The following is a 22,813-nucleotide window of genomic DNA, read 5'->3' as shown; positions in this document are numbered from 1 at the left end:
CATAATATCTGCATAAATAGATATATCCAGTGACCAACTTAAGTGTTTTTGGAGTTTCTCCAACAGATTGAATGCCAAAAGTTGAATACTTTCAGCTGTATAAAAGGGACCTCTACTGTGCAGTTTTGTATTGGAAGTATGTATGTATTGGTGGTATCTTTCCAACAACGAAAATGTGTCCGCTGCATACCTTAATGTGTACAGCTATGTTTCAAATACATGAGAACTACAGTAGAACTCAGATTTTACATTTCCCAGGGAAAGGCATAAATACCAGGAAAACTTAATATCCAGTTGGGGAAAGCAGTGCTTGCCTAAATGGGACCGAGAAATAAACAGCTTTATTTCTGGAGACTGTATATGTATTCTATAACAAGCATTTGCAAAATTGCTTGCAATTGGGAAATTGTTTGAAAACCGCTGATTTAGACCAGTCTTCAAATGTGTTTTTTTATTAGTTATACAGGGAGGATTCTAAATGTTGGTAAAGCCTAGATGATGGCTAAGGTACTGCACTACATTCATCTACTCTTTGTAACATAACAGTAAGAAAGAGGAATGCCTTTACAAATCAGAGAGATTTTAATGCAGTTTACATTAAACAATCAGTGGTACCTTCTGTGGAAGTTAGTGTGTCAACAATTTACATATACATGAACATCATATTGTTGCATAGTTTAACTTTATACACAAGCTGGTAAAAACTTACTTAGATTACTCTGTTTATACTTCAAAAAAGTGCAAAGAGAAAAATGTCTGCCAAAGTAATGGACTAATATCTGACATATAAAATAACTACCAGGTATATCTATATGTTAAACAGTGAACATTTCTAAATAGAAAAATCATTTCTATTTGATGCTGCCAGAAGTGTAAAAATGAATGATCATAAAAAGAAGATGTATAGTTTTTATGTTAGTGTAATTTGCAGTTGCACTTTAGTATAAAATATGGGAGAAATGATCATTTCTAACTTATTTATGGTCAGAAAAAGCAACATTCATTTTATGAACCATTCAGCTAATTATACAGTGGCTTAATGTCTGTTATCAGCAGCTGAAGTGTCCTGCATTGCTTTTCCAGTTCCCAGTTTTAGAATAGCTGCAAAACAAAACAAAAAATACGTGAGATTATGTTTCAAAACAGCTGTCATATTTCTTCCTAAATAGCGTAAGAAAGCACTGTGACTGCCCAACCAAACCCAACTCCATCAGTGGTTACCAACTGCATTGCTAGACTAAAAAATGGGACAGAAGAATTCCTTCACTGTAAGTCGTTGAAACAGCCTGACTTTTATTATAACCATTCATCTATACCAGTGATCCACAACCAGTAGCTTGCGAGCAACATGTTGCTCATCAACCCATTGGATGTTGCTCCTAGTGGCCTCTAAGTAGCTGCTTATTATTGAAGGCAAGCTTTAATTGCATAAAAACCCAGAGTACTGACAATCAGAGCCTCCTGTAGGCTGCCAATAATCATAGGTGCTGCCAATAGCAAATCTAAGCTCATGTTTGGCACCTCCAAGAACTTTTTTCATGCTTGTATTGCTCTCCAGTTTTTTACATTTGAATGTGGCTCATTGGTAAAGAAGGTTGAGGACCCCTGATCTATACTATGTACCACACGTGTCACTCCCACATTCTTGTGTCAAATCTTATGCCTAAACACAGATGCACACTCAGACACTGACACAAAGGCACACTTTTACATGCAATCATTCACACCCATTTAAGTTCCATTAAGTTACTCTCAAACTTGCAGACATACTCACTAATTCTAGTACTGTACTCACAGTTCCATTTTTAAAATGACACATGCTCAAATAATGAATACATATAAATCTCTACTGTATATGAACACACACATTCATATGCTTATCCATCCTTACAATCATTCACCCATAATTAACTCAAACAATTGCACACACATACATACTCACATATAAAGTCAGCTACAGCTACCAACTTACACATCCTACACTACTCCCCTTAATACAAAAACCCAGTGATTGATCACATCATTTGATAGCTCAAACTAAACATACATATATGCATATAGTTATTTATGCTTTACTACCTCAATCTAAAACATATACTGTATATTTGTTAGGGAATGGAAAACTACAATGTTACACGTCATTAAATTTACACAGTAGCAGTGCTACAATACACAAATCATTTATTGCTACAGCCTTTGATTCACATTAAGCAATTGAAAGGTATTGCCACTAAATAATAACAAACCACAAGTAAATGTTTGACCCACATGATGCCTCTTGTGTGATACCTTGGTAATGAGAAACCTTTTTATAGGCCATCAATAAGAACTGAACCATTGCCTTTTTGCACCTCCTTTTCTTCATGTGTTCAATACTTATTCCCTGTGTCATTCCACTTCACTACACATAACTTAATTTACGGACTTATTTGTTTTGAGTTCTTTGTATGTGTTGATTACTTGGGTTGTTACCAACATATGGTGTAAATTTCATGTCCCATTAGAAATATATTTACTGAGACAAATGTTGATGTGTTCAATACTTATTTTCCCAGCTGCATATTGAAAACATTTTTTATTTTATCTATTTACCCAGTTTTTATTTCTATACTGAACAATTCCTGTGTATTTTTGCACATAAAAAGGTAATACTATTTAGGTCTGAAAAGAAAAAATATGCAATCAAATAACAATAAAGCTTAAGTATCCTGTTTTTGGTTCCAGAGGGAAGGACCCCCAGCAACCAAATAGCATTTTAAGCTGTGCAGTGGAAAAATCCATAACAGGAAGTCTTATAACTAAAGAAGCAATATAAATAACGAAGACCAACTATTTAGGATAAGCCCATCTATATAATAGTAAGAGTTAATGTAAAGGTAAACTTTAAATAAAACTAACACTTATTATATTAGGCAGGAGATTCTTGAAGCCTAAGCCTAGGCTTATTCCATTCACCAAAGCCCAAGCTTATCTCTTGAATGCTCAGTTTGGGGTAGTGTAATGCTCTAATAGTCTGCACTAAACTGTATCCCCAGCCTTTCACAGTCTTGCACAATACCCAGTCCTACATAGAGCATGAGCCCTCTGGCACACGTCTGCAAGCATATCGGCACTGCCCTCATTTTGTATAAGACTGTGTCAGCATTACTTTAAGCAAAACATCATAATTCAGCATAAGAATAACCTGAAAGAATAGCTGAAACAAAAATGTAATATGTGAACTAAACTCATATTCCACACTTTACCATTTAAATGTTTGCTAGTAAATGACACACACGGCATAGTGCAATACAATGAGCATTATTGCATTAGCATTATACCCAAATAGAGGTTTCAGAAAACACCCAGTTTATTAATACACTTTAACACCACCTGTTGCTTTATACAGACAGTAAGGTATGGGGGTACTATGCCCTCACTGTACTAAGTAATAAAGGATTTCCATGATGGTGATAAGACGAACCCCCATATGTAATATAAAGCACTAAGTCTGCCCAGGAGCAGTAACCCATAAGCAACCAATAAAATGTACCTGGTGATTGGTTGCTATGGTTACTGCACCTGGGCAGACTTAGTGCCTTTTATTACATAACCCCAAAAGACAATTTGCTTCCACTCATTGTCTGAAGTCTAAAGGACATAACCTTCACCGTTTCCATACCTCACTGTACAAATGTGATCCTTGCTGCTCTCTGTACCCAGTTACTCAGTTTTGCTTATAACACATCCTCTGATATGCCAGCATAAGTTGCATCCCTCTGCCTGCCAGCTGCCATCGATACCTCTGAGAAAACCCAAAATGAGTCAGCATTAAGGCTGGACCCCCAAATGCACTCTCTTAATGCATAAAAAAACAAAAAAAAAGGCAAACGTAAAAAAAACATTTACTATAGAGGTGATCTGTACTGTCTAAATATAAAGGCATTTTGCCATAAAAGCTATGTTGAGGTAGTTTGGATTTTACGTTGTTCTCGGAACAAGAAAGTAAAAACTATCTTTAGATGTATTTGGCTGAAACAGAGAGAGAGAGGAGGTTAGTAGTAGCCAGATAATGTAGCAGTTAAAATTACAGCATATTATGTACAAAGTAGAATGTTGCATGGTCCATAACTAACTTAAGGTTGCCGTACACGAGCTGAGAAATCTACAGACAGGCCTGAGTCAGCAGCTGATTGGCTGTGTGTGTGTGGTCCTCCGCCAGGCCTCCCTGTCTGATGTCGATAGAGCAGGTTTAAAAATCCCATTGGGTGAGGGAACACATCAGCTTGTTGATGCTGTCCTTACCCAAGGCTTGTTAGGTAGGCATATCTGGGAAAGACCCACTTATTTGGAGACCTTGCTAAAGAAGCAGATCTTTCAGAGTATAGCCAACTTAACCTAAAAGAGAGCTGAAAAAGGAAAACCTTTAAACAGGCTAAAACAGGGTCAGACTGGGCCGTAGGGATACCAAGAAAAAACTTGGAGGGGCCCTGCCGACCCAACTCCCGTCTGCCCTCTGCCATTGTTTCCCACTGACCTCACTCCCCTGATCGCCAAACCCAACAAATTGTTATGTAATACAATATAAACTGGAAACCTGAGGGGAAAACCTTAAGATACACCTTACTAGAAGCATTGTATTTGGATTTTCAAAGTACTTCCAACGTGTGGTATTAAAAAAAAAAAGTTATCCTATTTGCCAAAAACTCAGTTGCGCATTGTAGTTGTTAGCTCAAAACTGTCACATTTTGGGAACAGTGCGGAACTCAAAAAGAGACTTACTATGCCAAAACAATATTTTTCTGCCAAAAGCTCCCCAGCACAGCCAAATACCTATACAAACTAACTGCATAGCCTGAATTAAACCAACCCGATCAGCTGAAGTTTGTGCAGAGATTAAATCTCTCTTTCTGACAGCCAATGACTCCCTGTGCAAGCTAAACATAGGCATGGAATCAACTGGCAGTTGAACTAGCTGCATCTTACAACTGGTGGGACAAAAAAAATCAGCCAAAGGAAGCCAAAAAATAGAGATGAAATAGACAGAAAAATTAGAACTGTGCTACTTCAATAAAAGGCCTCAGTACAACAAGTGGAGTAAACACCAGAAAGAAATAGAGGAGGGAGGAGAGAAGTAAGGTGAACAGCAGAGAAGTAGCAAAGGAAGGAGATTATATGCTATGCTTAAAAACAACTGACTAAAGATGAGCGTGATTGAATTGAGACACACGATTGCAACATTGTTATAACAGTGTTACACTATCGTTTGCATTTTGTGTCTTTTTAGCTCCCCTGAGGACTTCATTTAAGAGCTTTTATCTCACATTGCTGACAAGGGAAAAGCTAGAAAAAGACAATAAAAAGGATGGTGCATTGGTTTTACAATGTTTTGATAAATAATAGTAATGGCTGGCAAGGCAAAAAAACTGGCTGACCAGATGACCCCATACAGTTGAGTTTTCAATTTTTATATAGAGGACAAACAGGGATGCATACAAATGGCCACTTACTAAAACAATCCTTACCTTCAGAATAACAGCTGCCAGTATGGCAAACATGGGTACAAGCACCAAACCAAGCTTCTTCTTGCTCAGCTTAGTTGTTAAAAGAAATTTGGCCCATTCCACCTTTTTCATACTGTACGGGGGATACCTGATCTTGTTTACACCTTCCATAGCAAGAGACTTAATAAGGCATGCCCGCTTGTGTGAGAAAGTATCAAAGGTGTGCTTTCCATGATAGGCTCCCATTCCACTGTGACCTGGAAGCAAACAAATTAAATCACTGATGTGAATTTCATTAAGGAACAATGAACAGCTTTTTATGATATTTAGCTAGTTTTAGGCTAAGTGGCTTGCAGAAAACAACTTCCAAAACAAATCTGCAAAGCCCTTTCATGTACCTGTATAAATAGGTAAATAGGTCATTAAAATATTTCTAAAATATAATTTTTAATTGAATATTTTTCTTAAATATTGTCAATGCTGGGAGGGCCAGAGTGTAACATTTTTTTTTTTTTTTTTTTGAAACTTGTATGTTTATTATGTGAGAGAAAACAAGTTCAAATACACACAATCAACTTGAGTGAACATACTCAAAGCACGTATCAACCCAAACAGTATCCAGTCTGTTTGGTACATAAGAAAAGAAAAGACAAAGGAAAATAAAAGAAGACAAAATGAAATACTAAATAACAAAAAACAAAAACCATAAGTGGTTCGTGGTACATGGCATAAGTGGCATAAAACGTAAAGTCTAAAGGTTGTAGAATAGACAAATGTTCCTCACATCCCCTGGTATCAGTCAACACAATAGATACAAGAGACACAGCATCACGAGAGTCTTAAAGGGCGCCAAGGGTCCCAAATCTGGCTACATTTGAGTTTGGACTCCGGCGTTTCCGCAATCATCCTCTCCATACGCTCTCTAGAGTCTAATTGCTGAAGTAGGTGTTGTATAGTAGGGGTTTCCTTTAGTTTCCAGGATTTTGCTATAAGAGCAGTCGCCGTATTGAAAACATGGAACAACAGTCTCTTATTGAGGCGTGAAGAATCTGCAGGATATATTTGCAGCAGCCCTATCTGGGGTAGGCACGGCAAAGTATAGGTTAATCTGTCGTTCAGTAGGACAAAAACTGCAGACCAGAACGGTTGAACAGATGCACAGTGCCACCACATATGAAGATACGTGCCAACCTCACCACATTGCCTCCAACACAAAGGAGAATACTGGGAATTTATCTTCGCTATTCTTTGCGGGGTAAGGTACCAGCGGTGGAGATTTTTTAGGTGTGTTTCAACATGGTTCGTGCATTTGGTGGCGCCTTTGGGGGCTGAAATGGAAAATTGCCAGAGGTGAGGGGCAAAATGAACCTGAAGATCCTCCTCCCATTTCAGCATATACGGAAATTTGAAGTCATCCGGCAACTGGAGTTGCTGTTTATAGCAATCGGAAATGAGTCCTTTGCCATCCCATGCTTTGCTACAAAGATATTCCATTCTCGTCGTTTGACGAAAGAGCTTTACATTCGGGAGATAAGATTTAAGAAAATGAACCACCTGAAGGTAAGTGTAACGTTGAGAAATTGGCAGATCATATTTGTCAGCTAAGTCCTCGAATCCCCGCAAGGAGTTCGCAAAATACAAATGCCCAACTGCAGTGATTCCTTTAGTAATCCATGTTTGGAGATTGATATGAGGAATAAAATATTTCAAGGCTATGATGGGAGTCAGTGGCGATGGGAAGGAAGTAAGCTGAAGCTTTTTAGCTATGACATCAGAGTGTAACATTTTCATACCCTTTTGTGTCTTGCTATTGACAAGGAATGACAAGGAATGACAAGGAATATAGGAAAGGTTCTTGGGTGTTAGGCTTGAAAATGGTCAAATTGCAAGCTGTGGTACACTGCTCCTGGCAGTAAGGGCCCATCAGCCAAGTCAGGCAGAGCATACAGATACCACAAGTTATAGCTGGTACGTTTATATTGTAATACATGTGCCTTACTAACAGGACAAAGGCAATATAAGGGGGTAAAACATCAAGGAGGAGAGATTAAGCAAGCAAAAATACAAAGAGAGGTATAACATGAAAAAATATAATGATCATTTCAGAGAAACACTAACCAAAATAAGCAAATGTAAAATAACACAGAGTGGCAGATGAGGTGTCTGCACATTTGAGTTCAAATAATGTATCATTAGTGATTATTAGTATGTTCTAACAATCCACAAAATAATATCACTTCTATCCAAACGTTGCTGCACCCAGTTCCTCTACTTTCCAGTGCCTGATGTGGATATTTAGCCCAGCAGATAATAACAGAACTTAAGATCACAAAAGATTCTAATAAATGACATACCAACTCCTCCAAATGGTAATTCTTGAACTGTGAAATGCATTATGACATCATTGGCAGTGACACCACCACTGGAAGTCTCAGAAATCATTCTTTTGATCACCTGAAACAAAAAAATACTATATGTCTGAAAGTCTTGAATTTGGCTTTCCAAAACATTACCGGAATTGTTATGTGATTATGGATGTGATCATTTTCTAGCTGGGCCTTGGATGTTACTTAGGTACCTCAGAGGTCTATTCTTATTAAAAATGTATTTTAAAGTGGTATTATAAGTGCTGCCTCTGTGTTTCTGATGCAAAACAATCGTTCTATACAGGATGCTTCCACTTTGCAGAATTATTTTAAAAACCTTGGGGACTGAAATGAAATGTTAATAAATATCTGACCATCTGGTGCTCCAATGAATTCACCTCACCCAGGGGAAGGCTAGACCCTATATGGATTCATGTGCAATAAGGTGACATCTCAGGTGTCCTAGGCACAATATGAATTACATCAAAACTAAAATTAAATTAAACAATTGTTGTCTGTCATAAATAATATTCACAGGAAATATGCATTTCCTAAAACAAAGACACCAGGGGGGTTATTTATTAAATCTCAAACATATATTTAAGCATAGAAACATCCACTTATAGTAAAATAACTTACCAAAGTAGAATAGTGGCCCAGGTGCTCCTGCCCCAGGCCCTCAGCTCAGGCGAGAGGACAATCCGTATACAATGTAAGAAAGGTTTAGGGCACTCTAGGAAGCCACGTATAGATCAGACCAAAAAACGTTGGTTTAAAAAGTAGAAAAAAACCTTTATTTAAACAATCATCTTGAGCCTTACACATTTTGTGTCCCTACGACACTTAATCATAGGCTTGTGAGGGTTATTTATTAGAGTCCAATTTTTTTCTGGTCAGACTTTTAAAGGGTAAAACAATTTTTTCGTAGGAAAAAAACATTTAATTTTACGGGATTTATTAAATCCTGATGATGTTAAAAGTCTGAATAAAAAAAGTACTCCATCTCAGACCTGCTGAGTTCATGTAGAAGTCAATGGCAGATGTCCCATTTACAATAGGAAGATATCATGATCTGCACTGGGTTTTGTTTAATAATCCAAAGATTTCAGACTTGACATCCGACACCTGAGTCTTTTTCAGATTATCGCCTGATAATCAGAAAAATACGCAGGTTTCAGGCGTCAAGTCTGAAAAAGTCCTAGTTTTTGGCAAATAAAAAAAATGAGAAAATTTCAGATCTTGATAAATAACCCCATAGAAGTCTGTTTGGAAATGTTCAAATTCTTAATAAGAATCCAGATCCAGCACCTATTCAGGAGTTTACAAAACTCGTTCGCTTCTGATTTTACATAAAAAAAACTTGTTCACTTAAAAGCTCATTTGTAGCCATTAGTAAATCTGGAATGTTGCCAGTAATTTGACTTACCTGTTTATTTTTAGAGAAAACATAGAGGGCAAGAGGTTTTTCTCTATCATTTATGAACTGAATGGCTTCATCTAAATTTCTCACTGATACAATGGGAAGCAGGGGCCCAAAAATCTCTTCTTGCATAACCTTGGATTCTGGATTCACATCCACCATGACGGTTGGTTCTGCAATATAGGAAAAGATAGCTGACAAAAAAAAAATCTAAGCTTAATCTAATAACAGAATGCACAATCATGATCACTTTAAGGTTAATTTCACTAAACTACAGAGAGTGCTGATCTTCTTTTCATATATATATATATATATATATATATATATATATATATATATATATATATATATATATATATATATATATATATATATATATATATATATATATATATATATATATATATATATATATATATATATATATATATATACACTTACATACAAACAGTTCTGCTCAAAATAATAGCAGGGCTCCCTTTTGTTAATACCCGCACTTGCCCACTATTATGAATAGGAGGCATGACTACAACTATATAAAACTACAAAGAGCAGCTTTCAGTGCATTGTTTATTCTACTTCCCAGGCCACAAGGGATTTTGTTGTTTTACTTTTTATTGAGCAAATATGAAGTGTGCCTGGCTCCTAAAACAAATGAAATGGGTTTTGTAAATTCAAAATTGTTTGTTTTCAATAGCAGCACAAGGTGCATCAGTGAGGATAAACAGTACCTATATAACAAGTTCCTTCATCATAACTCCCTCCATGAACTATATTCTGTCCTTCCATCAATTCAAGAATGCGCTTAAAATGGCGCTTGTTTATAATCCTTTCATAATCTGGAGATTTCTTGACATCTTCACCGTAAAATTCCTGAAAATGAAAACCCAATAAAAAGTTCGGATATCACAGACAGACAATGGCATTGTAAACTCTTTGCAATATAATGATGTTAAAGAGGTGGTCCACCTTTAAGTGAACTTTAAGTATGTTATAGAATGGCTAATTCTAAGCAACTTTTCCCTTTTTATGCATTATTTATCTTTTATATTCTTTTAATTATTTGCCTTTTTCTTGTGACTCTTTCCAGCTTTCAAATGGGGGGTCACTGACTCCATCTAAAAACAAATGCTCTCTAAGGCTACACATGTTTTGTTATAGCTTCATTTTATTACTAATGTTTCTATTCAGGCCCTCTTCCACATATTCCAGTCTCTTATCAAATCAAAGCATGGTTGCTAGGGTAATTTGGGCCAAGCAGCCAGGTTGCTGAAATTGCAAATTGGTGAGCTGCTGAATAAAAATCTAAATAACTCAAAAATCACAAAGAATAAAAAATGAAAACCAACTGCATATTGTCTCAGAATAGAACTCTCTGCATCATGCTACAAATTAACTCAATGGGGAACAACCCCTTTAAAATGGTGCAGTTGGCAGTCTATTTGATGAGAGATACAACAGTGAATGTAACACAACTTACAGATGATAATGTATAAAAGCCAGAAAATACTATCAAGAGTTTGCATCTCTCACATACCTTAAGTGTTTCCTTAATCTTTTCCACTAATTTATCCTGGATGGACTTGTCACACAGAATATAATCAGGAGCTATGCAAGTCTGGCCGCAGTTTACAAACTTTCCCCATGTAATACGTCTAAGAAAGAAATGAGAAATACCGGTCGTTATAAAAGCCAATGCTGCCTTCAATAATGACAAATTATTGGAAACATATGTGGTGGTTAAGACCTCATGGTGTAATCGCTAGTTGCACAACCTGAATCAAAGGGCAATACAACTGGATATATTTGAGAACTTTTGTAGTTCCAAGCCCACAGTGTTACCTTCCTACTCTGTCTTATACCACATGACACAATCTCTTTGTATTTATTTTTTTGTATTTATTATAGTACTTGTCCTCCCTGTGTATACTTTGTATATTGTAAGATTGTACAGTGCTGCATATGCCTGTAGCACTTTATAAATAAAGTTATACATACATACATACAAGAGGGGAGCAATTGGTAACTGTTTGGAATAACGGTAAAGCTGCCCCCTGTGACATTCGTTACTATTGGAAAAATAGTGAAAAAGCATGAAACTGTCGAGGAACTGTCAGTAGACTGCTAGCATGTAAGTCAAATAATGTAATTTAATAGCCATGGTTAGGCTACCTGCCTTTTTAAATACATGAGGCAGGCATAGCAAAAGAATGCTCCAGGATACGTATCAAATTTTAAATTAACTCAATAGGGAAAGACAAATGCTAAAAACAGGAATTACTATTAGTACCCTGTAATGCTACAATAGGTGCTGTCTCTAAACTTAATATGTCTGAATATTTGATGAACAGCACCACAAATGTTGTAGAATAAAAATGCCTTTACTTTGGAACACTTGACAAAACCTGGATAAGCAACGTTTTAGGCTACAAACAAGCTGCATAAAAGGATGTTTGTAGCCTGAAACGTCGCTTATCCAGGTTTTGCCAAGTGTTCCGAATAAAGGCATTTTTATTCTTCATTTGTGGTGCTGTACATTACATATTCAGACATTTGTGGTGCTGTACATCACATATTCAGACATTTGTGGTGGTGTACTTCAAGTATTCTATCTTATAAGAGTGGACAGTGGCCATTAATGGTACGGGCACCAGGATTTTCTGATATAAGGAGTAGTGGAGATGATTCTGCCAATTAAGCATCTAAACCTAACATGTCTGGACATAACATTTCCCTTTTTTTACTGCAGTTTAAGGGTTAGTTCACACAAGGAGATTCAGGGAGATTTTGTCGCCTGGCGCCTAATCGCCTTGTCTTCTGAGCGACAATCTCCCCGAACTGCCTCAGCGTTTTTTCTCCTATAATCTCCCTAAATCTCCTCGTGTGAACTAAACCTAAGTAGATCAAAGGACAGTATGTTTATTGACTATTACCAACATTTCAGTGTCAGTAAGTACAGTACATCTTACCTACTAGCTATGTCAATATCACAGTTGTTATCTATATAACATGGACTCTTCCCTCCTAGTTCAAGGGTGACTGGGGTAAGGAACTTGGCAGCAGCTGACATTATTATTTTGCCAACACCAGTATTGCCTGTATAGCAGATGTGGTCAAATCTCTGTGCAAGCAGCTCAGTAGTTTCGGCAATCCCTCCATTTACTACAGGGTACAGCTCCTACAATGAAAAAGTGACAAAAATGTTAAAAGACAGGACTTGCAGCCGTTTTAAAAGAATTAAAGCATCAACATGAAATAAAAAGCAGTTTGTTCTGATTGTGTCAAAGATAGCATGTTCTTAAATGAGGTTTGAACAGTAATTCAGTGATTGTTTGCGGGTGGGTGATAGTTTAGGTAACAGGTGACAAACACAGAGAAACCATTTTAAAAATGCAAATTTAATTTTTTTACCGTGCATTCTAAAAATGAGAGAATACGATTTTGTACTGTATTTTACTTTCTCCAACACATTGTCTAGAACAATGTATTGTTTATAATGAGATGAAAGAATGGGTCCAGCATTAAATTAATCTTAAAGTCTCCTCAACCCCAATACCCCATAAATTGCGTAAATATGCTCTAGTCCAGTCTACTATTGAGGACCACTTTGGGGAGGGTAAGTCCATTACTGTATAGCACAACACCCCTAAAAACTGTGAGCAAGTGTGTGAAAAACATGCTGAGACAATTCTTGTAAGCATTTAAACCACATAAACCTCACGCTATTCCACCCACATGAGTTCTAACAACACATCTCTGGGGCAGGAATCCTACAGGTTCTTAGATTCTAACTGGCAACTACTCTTGAATTCTATTTAGGTTCAACAAACATTACTTTCAGTGTTGGTTATAGTCTCCCTTAAAAATGAAACAGTTACATAATAAGATTATCTGACCTTATCCATATAGCGAGGGATGAGTTTCTCCAAAAGCTTGGCAGTGTTCTCACTGACTTCTGAAGGCTTTATTACTGCAGCATTGCCTTTTGGGCACAATTAAAAAAAACAATATTATGACAAACAACTGCACAACCACTAAAAATAAATAAATGACGTAAATTGCAGGAGGAACACAGAATAGGATTGCATTTATGTCAGAGTTTCGATTCCTTTTAAGAAAAGGTATGCTTTAAAAAGTATTCACCATGCTCAATTAACTATTCTTCTTAAAGGGGTAGTTCACCTTTAAATGTACTTTTAGTGTAAATTGCAAGGCCTTTTATTCTTGCAATCATTGAGGATGGAATATGAATAGGAGAAGTCTGAACAAAAAAATAACTAACTGCATTGTTGCATCACAAGAAAATCATTTTTGGTGTCAGCTGTAAAAATAAAATGCAAAAGAAGGCAAATGATTCAAAAACGAACTCATTGAAAAGATGTTAAAATAAAAACTTTACATTATATAACATACAAAAAGTGAACAACTCAATCTTTTCAATCTTTTTTTATTCAATCTATGTAATCATTTGCGTATTCCACATAAAGCCCCGGTGAGCACCTATAATAACAGTATAGCTTATCTGTATTGTGTGGTTAGGGGTCAGGATGGAGAAGAGAAATGCTGACATCCCAGATACACTCAGTGAGACTCAATTCAATTGAGTATCAATTGTGGATGATGTCTGCAATGTTGTTAGAGTTTCTCAACTAAAAACATACTTGTAGTTCCATTCACAGAATGTTTGGGTAAAGATGTTAAGAACATTGCTGTTTCTACAGCCAATTTGAGAACTGGGAGCACATCCAATATACTGGCAAAGCTAGCATAGTGTAACACCCAAGAATGCAGAAGAAAGTTCAACCCAGCCCAAGAGCAGGGAGAGCTTAAAATTAAAAAAAAAAATTAAGATACTTATGTATTATTGATATTTTAAGCAAAATGTATAGTTTTCTTTTAATACAGGTACTGTAAACATTTTTATTTACTGTATATTTACACTTTTCATTGCCATTGGTTGTCTTTAGTATAAAAAGCCTTGCACCGAGCAGTCTGGACATATTAGTCATATTATAAAAGTGTCACTAAGTACCTCTTGATGAAAAGATCTACACATTAGAATTATTAAAATGTACAAGGCAATTATAACTGATATGCTTCTGATAAAGTGTAAATAGTTGTAAAAAGCATTTATTTAAAAGCATCATTTATAAGCCATATCACATAGCTATTTTACCTGCTGCTATGGCCCCCACTACAGGTTGCAAAAGAACCACCACAGGATAGTTCCAAGCTCCAATTACCAGGACAACGCCAAGAGGTTCATAATTAATATACACTTCATCACGCATAGTCATTATGTTCTTTTTAACGTGCTTTGGCTCTGTCCACTTTGGGAGATTGTCAAGGGCCAAGTCAATTTCACCAAGCATTCCCATAATCTCATAGCTGTAAACAGTGCATTCATTCTACAGAAAAACATCACAAAAGCAGAAAGATTGTTGGTTAATTGTAATTAAATATATGTTCACAAATATCCTTGCCACACTCTCAGTTATGGACCCTGGCTGGAAGCAAGATTTTTATACAGGTAAATTGTTTTATCTACAGGAGGGTTTCTTATCTATCTATCTATCTATCTAATCTATATCTATACATATATATATCTATAGTAAGAAGAAAAACCGCACCAACAGAACTTTGTACAATATAAAGAAAAAAGATTTTATTCTCAACGTTTCGGCTCCACCACCTGAGCCGTCTTCAGGAACTAAAAAACGGCTCAGGTGGTGGAGCCGAAACGTTGAGAATAAAATCTTTTTTCTTTATATTGTACAAAGTCCTGTTGGTGCGGTTTTTCTTCTTACTATGATTATTGATGTTTTTGACCAGCACACAGGCATTGGATTGATATCTATATAGCTATATATAGATGTATAGATATAGCTCTATATCCTTCCTTCAACCTTCAAATTTCACAAAAATATAACCAGCATTTGCTACAGCAATTGAGAAAGCGATGGATATAAGCTGCTGTGCTATAGCTAGAGTTTCTTTACAGCATGGATAAATGTGGGCACCTTGAGGTAAGTAATATCTGAAGGACAGCATCAATAACCCAATGTGTTCCTCGCTCTGACTGATGGGATTTTTAAACCTGCCCAATCGAGATCTGTTGATTATCAAGATAAAGATCAGGCAATAAAAAGATATTGGTCAGGAAGGCCCCATACACTGTTTGCAGCTTATATAAGCCTGTGTATAGCCACCAGTGCAAGACAAATGAAAGTGAATTATATGATAGCAGGACACCTTTAAGCATGGTAAACTCAGTGAACACCATTATCTCATGTGATGGAAAAAAATAACCTTGTGCAAGTCTGCTTTCAGTGCTTCAACAAAGCCAGCTTGATTTTCAGTGAGCATTCTTTTCATGGCTTGCAGTTGCTGAATTCTGAAGTCTATAGAACGTGTCTTCCCTGAGAGAAAGGCTTTCCTTGCTTTGTCCACTATTTGCTTCATATTGCCGATTGGTGAGGCTGTTAAGCAGAACAAACAATCCAGAGGATGCCCTATTAGAAAATGATGCATAGCATATGTAAATAAACATATACAATCACAAAAATTACTACTATACAATCATTAATTTACATATCACAATGATTAATCCATCATGCTCCTTTAAAGGGGTGGATCACTTTAAGTTAACTATTAATACGTTAAAGAATGGCTAATTCTATGCAACTTTTTTGTTTAGCTTTCATTTTTAAATTTTTATAGTTTTTGAATTATTTGCTTTCTTCTTCTAACCCTTTCCAGCTTTCAAGTAGAGGGTCGCTGACCTCCATCTAAAACAAAAGCTCTGTAAGGCTACAAATGTATTATTATTATTACTACTTTCAATTGCGCATCTTTCTATTCAGGCCCTCTCCTATTCATATTTCAGTCTTGTATTCAAATCAAGGTATGGTTGCTAGGGTAATTTGGGCCTAGCAACCAGATTGTTGAAATTGCAAACTGGAGAGCGCTGAATAAAAAACTAAATAATTTGCAAACCACAAATAATTTACAACCAACTACAAATAGTCTCAGAGTATCACTCTCTGCAACATTCTAAAAGTTAATTTAAAGGTGAACAACCCCATTAAATTGTCAGCACTACATGGTCTGTGGACAAAACCCACAGGGGCAAAACATGTGCCGGCACTGAGCTAAAAGAACAGAATATAGAGAATTGATGTTAGCCTTATTGCTCTGATGTGGTACAATGGAGCTTACAGTCTAAAGTCCCTATCACATTTACACACTATAAGCAATTTTATAATAAGCCATTGTATGTATGTTTTTGGAGTGTGGGAGAAATCCTGAGGAACAGGGCTGGAACTAGGGCCGGTGCTCCTATCAGCAGATCACTGCACCAGCTCGGAGTTATACCGGTGAGCACCACGGAGCGATTCTTTTCCGGCTCCTTCTTTCTTAAAATTTCCCGGGGCAAACGCATGCACAGTTGAACGAAATAGGTGACTTTTTAGTTAAAGTTCGGCTTTTAATTCTACTGCGCATGCACAGTCGTGAAAAGGAAAGAGGAAGAGGACTGCTCCGTGGTGCTCACTGGAATAACCCCGGGCCGATGCAGTTTTCTGTCGATAGGAGCACTGGCCTGGGGTTTCAGGTAAGTCAATACAATCACTTGGGGTGCCTAACATTTGGCACCTCCAAGTGTACGAAGCCTTTCCTAACCTTTAAAAAAAAAACGCGTACAAAGGGTAAGAGTTTACAAGAGTATTGCCAAGCAGACAGCAAGTTTGCTGGGAGGATGCCCCCATGTTAAGGTGACCAGATTTTCAGAGTGAAATATGGGGACAGGCGAGAAAATGGCCACGCATTTAGAGCGCCGAGGCAATTTTTTAGACCACGCCCACTTCGCAAGGCAAACCCCACACAAACCAATACCCTTTTTACAAATATACCCTTAGTGAATATAAAGGCAATTCCATGTATATTTCAACATTCATAACAGGATGGCACAAAGGCAATTCCATGTATAATACCCCAGAACTCATAGTAAGATGGCACAAAGTCATTTCTGTGTATAATACCATCAGAACTCATAGCAGGATAACACAAAAGTCATTCCATGTATAATACCCCAGAAGTCATAGCCAAATGGCACAAAGGCAATTGTGTGTATAATATCTCACAGCAGGATGGCATAGTGGCAGTCCTATTTTTTTGAAGGTTAAAAATCAGAATGGCTATTTAAGGGAAGGAAAGGGTGAATGGTGTCACAGTGGGAAAACAGAGGAGAGCCAGCCAAATCCTTGCAACAGTTTTGATAAGGGAATATTGGGGAAGTGAACAGAGTAAATAAAGTAATAAACACCATAAGGCAGAAGAATTTTAGGGGAAATTGTATCCTTACCGGCATTCATCTGCACGGATTGTTAGGGGGGGAAGGTAATCTGCAGAGTAGGGAAGTACCATTCTGCCTTTTGGTCTGTTAGCCAAGTATAGAGCAGCTTCAGCACAAAGAACCCCCTCCCCTATCAGGACCCAGCCTGTGTGCCTGAGAGGTGGGAATTTGAAAAGACTGTGACTAGGAAGGATCCTGAATGAGTGTGTCACTGCCTGCTGCACTTTTACAGACTTCACATACAAATCGGCTCTTTTGATTCTCCACCTCTTCTCTCCTTTACCACATCACTCAAAGCCATTTACAAACTGTGTCATTGCATTTCAAAAAACAAGGTTTTGGGCTGCAGGTGTTATCAACTAAAAATAAATGCCCTGCTCTCTGATGTGTTTGCCCTTTTTTTTTTTTATGAAATAAATCATTGCAGTAAACCTGCCTTTTACGTTAGCAGATTGTTGTACTGCCTAATCAGCGCCTCCCCTACACCCCCTGCCTACACTGCTTACTTGTAAATTTCAGTACTCTGAGACTCTGCTGAGATGCAAAGAGAGTCCCCTTCCCCTGCCCTTTGTACTGAGTGTGTGGAGCAGTGAAACAAACCTTTATGCAGCCCGGCTGTCTCCTGTACTTCTAACAATCAGCTCTGGGCTGGCAGGCTGCAAACAGCAGAGAGCTCACTCTGCAATCATCTGATCATGTCTGTTGTCTGTAGCCTGCTAGCTGAGTGCTGCTTGTTAGGAGAAATCCCTGTAGGACGGGGACGAATGGTAACCTTATGTAATACATGCAGGACCCCATACGACAAAATTTCCTGGGCCCCCTGGGCTGCGCCCACCGCAAGCCCCACCTACAGGTCCGCCCTCCCCACCACACAGTAAAAAAACAAAAAAAAATATTGGTGGCTAGGGTTCCCACATGTTAATAAATAAAAAGATATTGGTGGTCTGAGCCCCCCATAAAAAAACATTTGTGGCCAGGGCCCCCCCATTAAAAAATATTGGTGGCTAGGACCCCACATGAGAAAAAAAATTATAAAAAAATTGGTGGCCAGGGCCCCTTAAACATCCATGCCTTCCCGAAGTCAGCAGCTCTCAGAAAGATGGGGGGGCCTGGCTAATCAAGTAAGTGTGGCGTGGCCAGGGCCCCCCTTATCCTCGGGCCCCCTACAACTCTCCCCCCTGTCCCCCCCTGATGGTTGCCCTGAATACATGTCCCCACATAACTGCAATATTTGATTTCGGCATAAACCTAGGCAATCTATTATTCGTGACCGCGATATCATATATAGGTCCGTCTGCATCCCTCTGTACTGTTACCTGCTGTGTAAGTGAAATAGTCCAGATGCCAAAGACCTCAGCACAGTAAGCACGCAACAGTGACAGCAGGCAGCAGGCAGCAGGCAGCACCAAGCTCCCAGCTGCTTTTCACCCCGCCCCCGTAGAACACGTGATGCGGAAAATAGCTTGGGGATGTGATCAACAATCAGCTCTAGGCTGACAGCAGACATGATCAGTGGATTGCAGAGTGAGCACAACATTACACTGTTTGCAGCCTGCCAGCCCAGAGCTGCTTGTTAGGAGAAGTACAGGGGACAGTAAAGGGGATTTGTTTCACTGCTCCACACACTCAGTACAAAGGGCGGGGGAAGGGGACTTTCTCGGCCATCACTGGGTTGCCAGGTTGGCTGTTTTCCAGCCAAATTGGGCTAATAATTTAAAGCCCAGGTGGGTTTTGAAAGTACAAACTAGCCAAGGTACGGATTTGGGCTACATTTTGGGGCTTTGGTTGGTTTCTACTTTGGAAACCAGCCAAAGTTTTTCTTGCTCTAATGTGTCAAGCCTGCGTCTCCCAACGCATGTTGAGTAATGCTGGTCACCCAAATGTCTAGACTAGAGGTTGACCTGTTTTACCAATATTTATTGAGATTGTATATGAATTAGGGCCTTATGGGGCCCCTATACCTCCTGGGCCCCCCTCTGTATTTATGCCCCTGGTGAAGGGTGAATCTGCCCCTTTATGCTACATGGAAAAATTGCAAAACTGTGAAAAATTGAAAGGCGTATTTTCACATATATTTACTTTTTAGACTTTTTTTTCACTGCATATATTGTGCTATTTTTTGGGCTACGTTTGAAGTGCCTCTTGTCTAGTTTTGGGCTGGTTTTGTAGCTGACTTTGGCTGGTTTTGAAAATTAGACCTGGCAACCCTGTCCGGCATCTCAGCACAGTCTCAGAGTACTGAAATTTACAAGTAAGCAGTGTAGGCAGGGGGTGTAAGGGAGGCGCTGATTAGGCAGTACAACAATCTGCTAACGTAAAAGGCAGATTTACTGCAATGATTTATTTCATAAAAAAAAAGGGCAAACACATCAGAGAGCAGGACATTTATTTTTAGTTGATAACACCTGCAGCCCCAAACTTTGTTTTTTGAAATGCAATGACATTGTTTGTAAATGGCTTTGATTGATGTGGTACAGGAGAGAAGAGGTGGAGAATCAAAACAGCCGATTTGTAAGTGAAGTAGGGATGCACTGAATCCACTATTTTGGATTCGGCCGAACCCCCGAATCCTTTGCAAAAGATTTGGCCGCATACCGAACCGAATCCTAATTAGCATATGCAAATTAGGGGTGGAAAGGGGAAAACATTTTTTACTTCCTTGTTTTGTGACAAAAAGTCACACAATTTCCCTCCCGCCCCTAATATGCATATGCAAATTAGGATTCGGTTCGGCCTGGGAGAAGGATTCTACTTGGCTAACAGACCAAAAGGCAGAATGGTACTTCCCTACTCTGCAGATTACCTTCCCCCCCCAACAATCCGTGCAGATGAATGCCGGTAAGGATACAAATTCACTTTAAATTCTTCTGCCTTATGGTGTTTATTACTTTATATATTCTGTTCACTTCCCCAATATTCCCTTATCAAAGCTGGGGCAAGGATTTGGTTGGCTCTCCTCTGTTTTCCCACTGTGACACCATTCACCCTTTCCTTCCCTTAAATGATCAGTAACAGCAAAAAAAAATTTTAAAAAACATTTTAGTGTGCTACGAAAAATGATTAGCACCACACTATTTAAACTTTGCTGCATATTTGGCAAAATTCAGTTGTCAAAGCCCTGCCGCTCCTCCTAATTCATGTAGGAAAGAAGGCAGCATGCTGATTTCCCCATAGTAGACTGGAATGAGAGACAGTATGTATATGCTTGAGCAGTTCAATCCAACACTGGGCAGAATTGCCATCTCATATATGGAAGGGTATTATATTGGAAAGGGTATTATATTGGATATCCTGTTTAAGAAAAAAAATTGCAGGGACTTCTGGAACTGCTGTAATATTTAACAGAATTTGCATATATATTGGTGAGTCCAAGTGCTCTGGCCTAACCCTACAGGTATGATTCAATTTCCAAAGTTCTTCGCTAGTTACAGCTGTTGGATTCTAAAGGTGTCTGTGTTACACCTTAATGCGTAATCCAAAAAAAGTAGTAGTCGAATCAAAACAGCTTCAGGCAGTAATTTTAAACTGCAGAGTGTTTTATTATAGCAGTGTAAGCACACTACATGTTTCGGGCATAACTCTTTGTCAAGTGTTATGCCCGAAACATGTAGTGTGCTTACACTGCTATAATAAAACACTTTGCAGTTTAAAATTACTGCCTGAAGCTGTTTTGATTCGACTACTACTTTTTTGGATAACCCTACAGCATGGGAGGAAGATAAACCAGGGGAAAGTATACATTAGCTCTACCTTCACCCTACTGTCATATACTAAATGCAGTTCAATAACATTATTTGTTAGCTTTTAAAAATTCAGTATTCAGTTTAAGTACTATATGATTTTGCCCACAGAAAGATAATTAGTGGTAACTGGAGGGTGTAAAATAGCCAGTGGAGTGAGGAAAAGTAGTGTAAATACTAGCCATTGTGAGAAGGCAACTGTGGTTGTTGAATATTGATTCTCTCAATGTATTTCTAAGAAGATTGGTGAGGACAATAATTTGACCCCTATCACCTCCAATCAAAGGATGTCATATGGGGTTCTCATTTATTAAGCTGCACATGAATATAATAGCACCTTCAATAAATCTTGGTAACACCCCACCTTTTTGCATTAAACAAATACAGACTCCTTTTGTTTTTTTGGTATACTATATGTACTGGCACAAGAATATGCCTGGGAGCAGTAACGTAACTTGGTGGGGGTGGGCCCTGGTGCGGGCCGTGCTGATTTTTCTCTGCGCCTGCAGCCGACTCGGGGGGTGCGGGCCCTGGCCCATTTGCACCCCCTGCGTAGTTACGCCCCTGCCTGGGAGGTACCTGTATAACCCCACAATCATTTTTGTTTGTATATACTGTATATGGAGTTCTCAGAGCACCCAGAAGGGAAGTCAAGGTGGTTAGATGTATATACAAAGAAGAGAGAGAAAGGCAGAATTTTACAGACCAGAGGCACTATTCAGACAAGGATGAGACAGGCAAATAGACAGAAGAGATGGAAAGGTCAGGACAGGCAGGAGGGTAAGCATATACATATGCCAGTACTAGCCCAGGAATTAAAAAAACAGATATCAAGAATAGGGACTAGGAACTACAGACTAGGAATAGATCACCTAATACTATTACAAGGACCTATTAAAGACCTGGGCAGACAGTAAGTATAGGCAAGAAACAAGGATTATGATAGTGTGCTGCAACTGCTACACTGCTATATAATACAGGGCAACCTAGCCTTTTTAGCAGAGCTTTGAACAGGGTAAACTAAAGCAAGATTTCCCTACGAGAAAGCCAAGACCATGGAATCTGTCTCTGGAATACATCTTTCAGCGCAATGCGGCGCGCTGCACAAAAACACAGGCGTCAAGTCGGATGCAACTGAAATAAAGAAAGTAACAGGAACGTCGGATGGTGTCGATGCGACTTTATCTGACATTTCCATCTCTTACCTAATCTCCGTCGCATCCAACTTGATGCATTTTTGTGGATCGCGCCAAAGTCGCCTGTGGAGTTCCTCCCTAAGGGTAGAGCTACACAAATGGTTTTCACAAGATTTTGTGGGTCAGATTTTATCTGATCCTCCATGCAACACCACACACCAGCACAAGGTTTTGTAGGATGCTACAAAATCGAATGCCCCAGGCTAAAATGTAAAGTCGGATCAGATAAGTCGGATGTTTACATCCGACAATCAA

General features: G+C 38.4%; 1 protein-coding gene across 6 annotated transcripts; it reads right to left on the bottom strand.

Annotated features, from left to right (window-relative positions):
* Window positions 1-563: 563 nt before the first annotated feature.
* aldh3a2.S (aldehyde dehydrogenase 3 family member A2 S homeolog) lies at window positions 564-19,095 on the bottom strand. Of its 6 annotated transcripts, none has more exons than XM_018248218.2 (12): window positions 18,939-19,095; window positions 15,579-15,781; window positions 14,446-14,677; window positions 13,166-13,251; window positions 12,239-12,447; window positions 10,807-10,924; window positions 10,001-10,142; window positions 9,276-9,442; window positions 7,838-7,937; window positions 5,505-5,740; window positions 3,662-3,784; window positions 564-1,101 (listed from the first exon to the last, which is right to left on the bottom strand). In XM_018248218.2, the coding sequence occupies exons 2-11, from the start codon at window positions 15,729-15,731 to the stop codon at window positions 3,707-3,709; spliced, it is 1,521 nt and encodes a 506-aa protein (XP_018103707.1). In that variant the 5' UTR covers window positions 15,732-15,781; window positions 18,939-19,095; the 3' UTR covers window positions 564-1,101; window positions 3,662-3,706.
* Window positions 19,096-22,813: the final 3,718 nt, after the last annotated feature.

The sequence above is a fragment of the Xenopus laevis genome, chromosome 2S, assembly GCF_017654675.1.
Source record: "Xenopus laevis strain J_2021 chromosome 2S, Xenopus_laevis_v10.1, whole genome shotgun sequence".
NCBI lineage: Eukaryota > Metazoa > Chordata > Amphibia > Anura > Pipidae > Xenopus > Xenopus laevis.
This window is presented reverse-complemented; position numbering and strand designations above follow the sequence as displayed.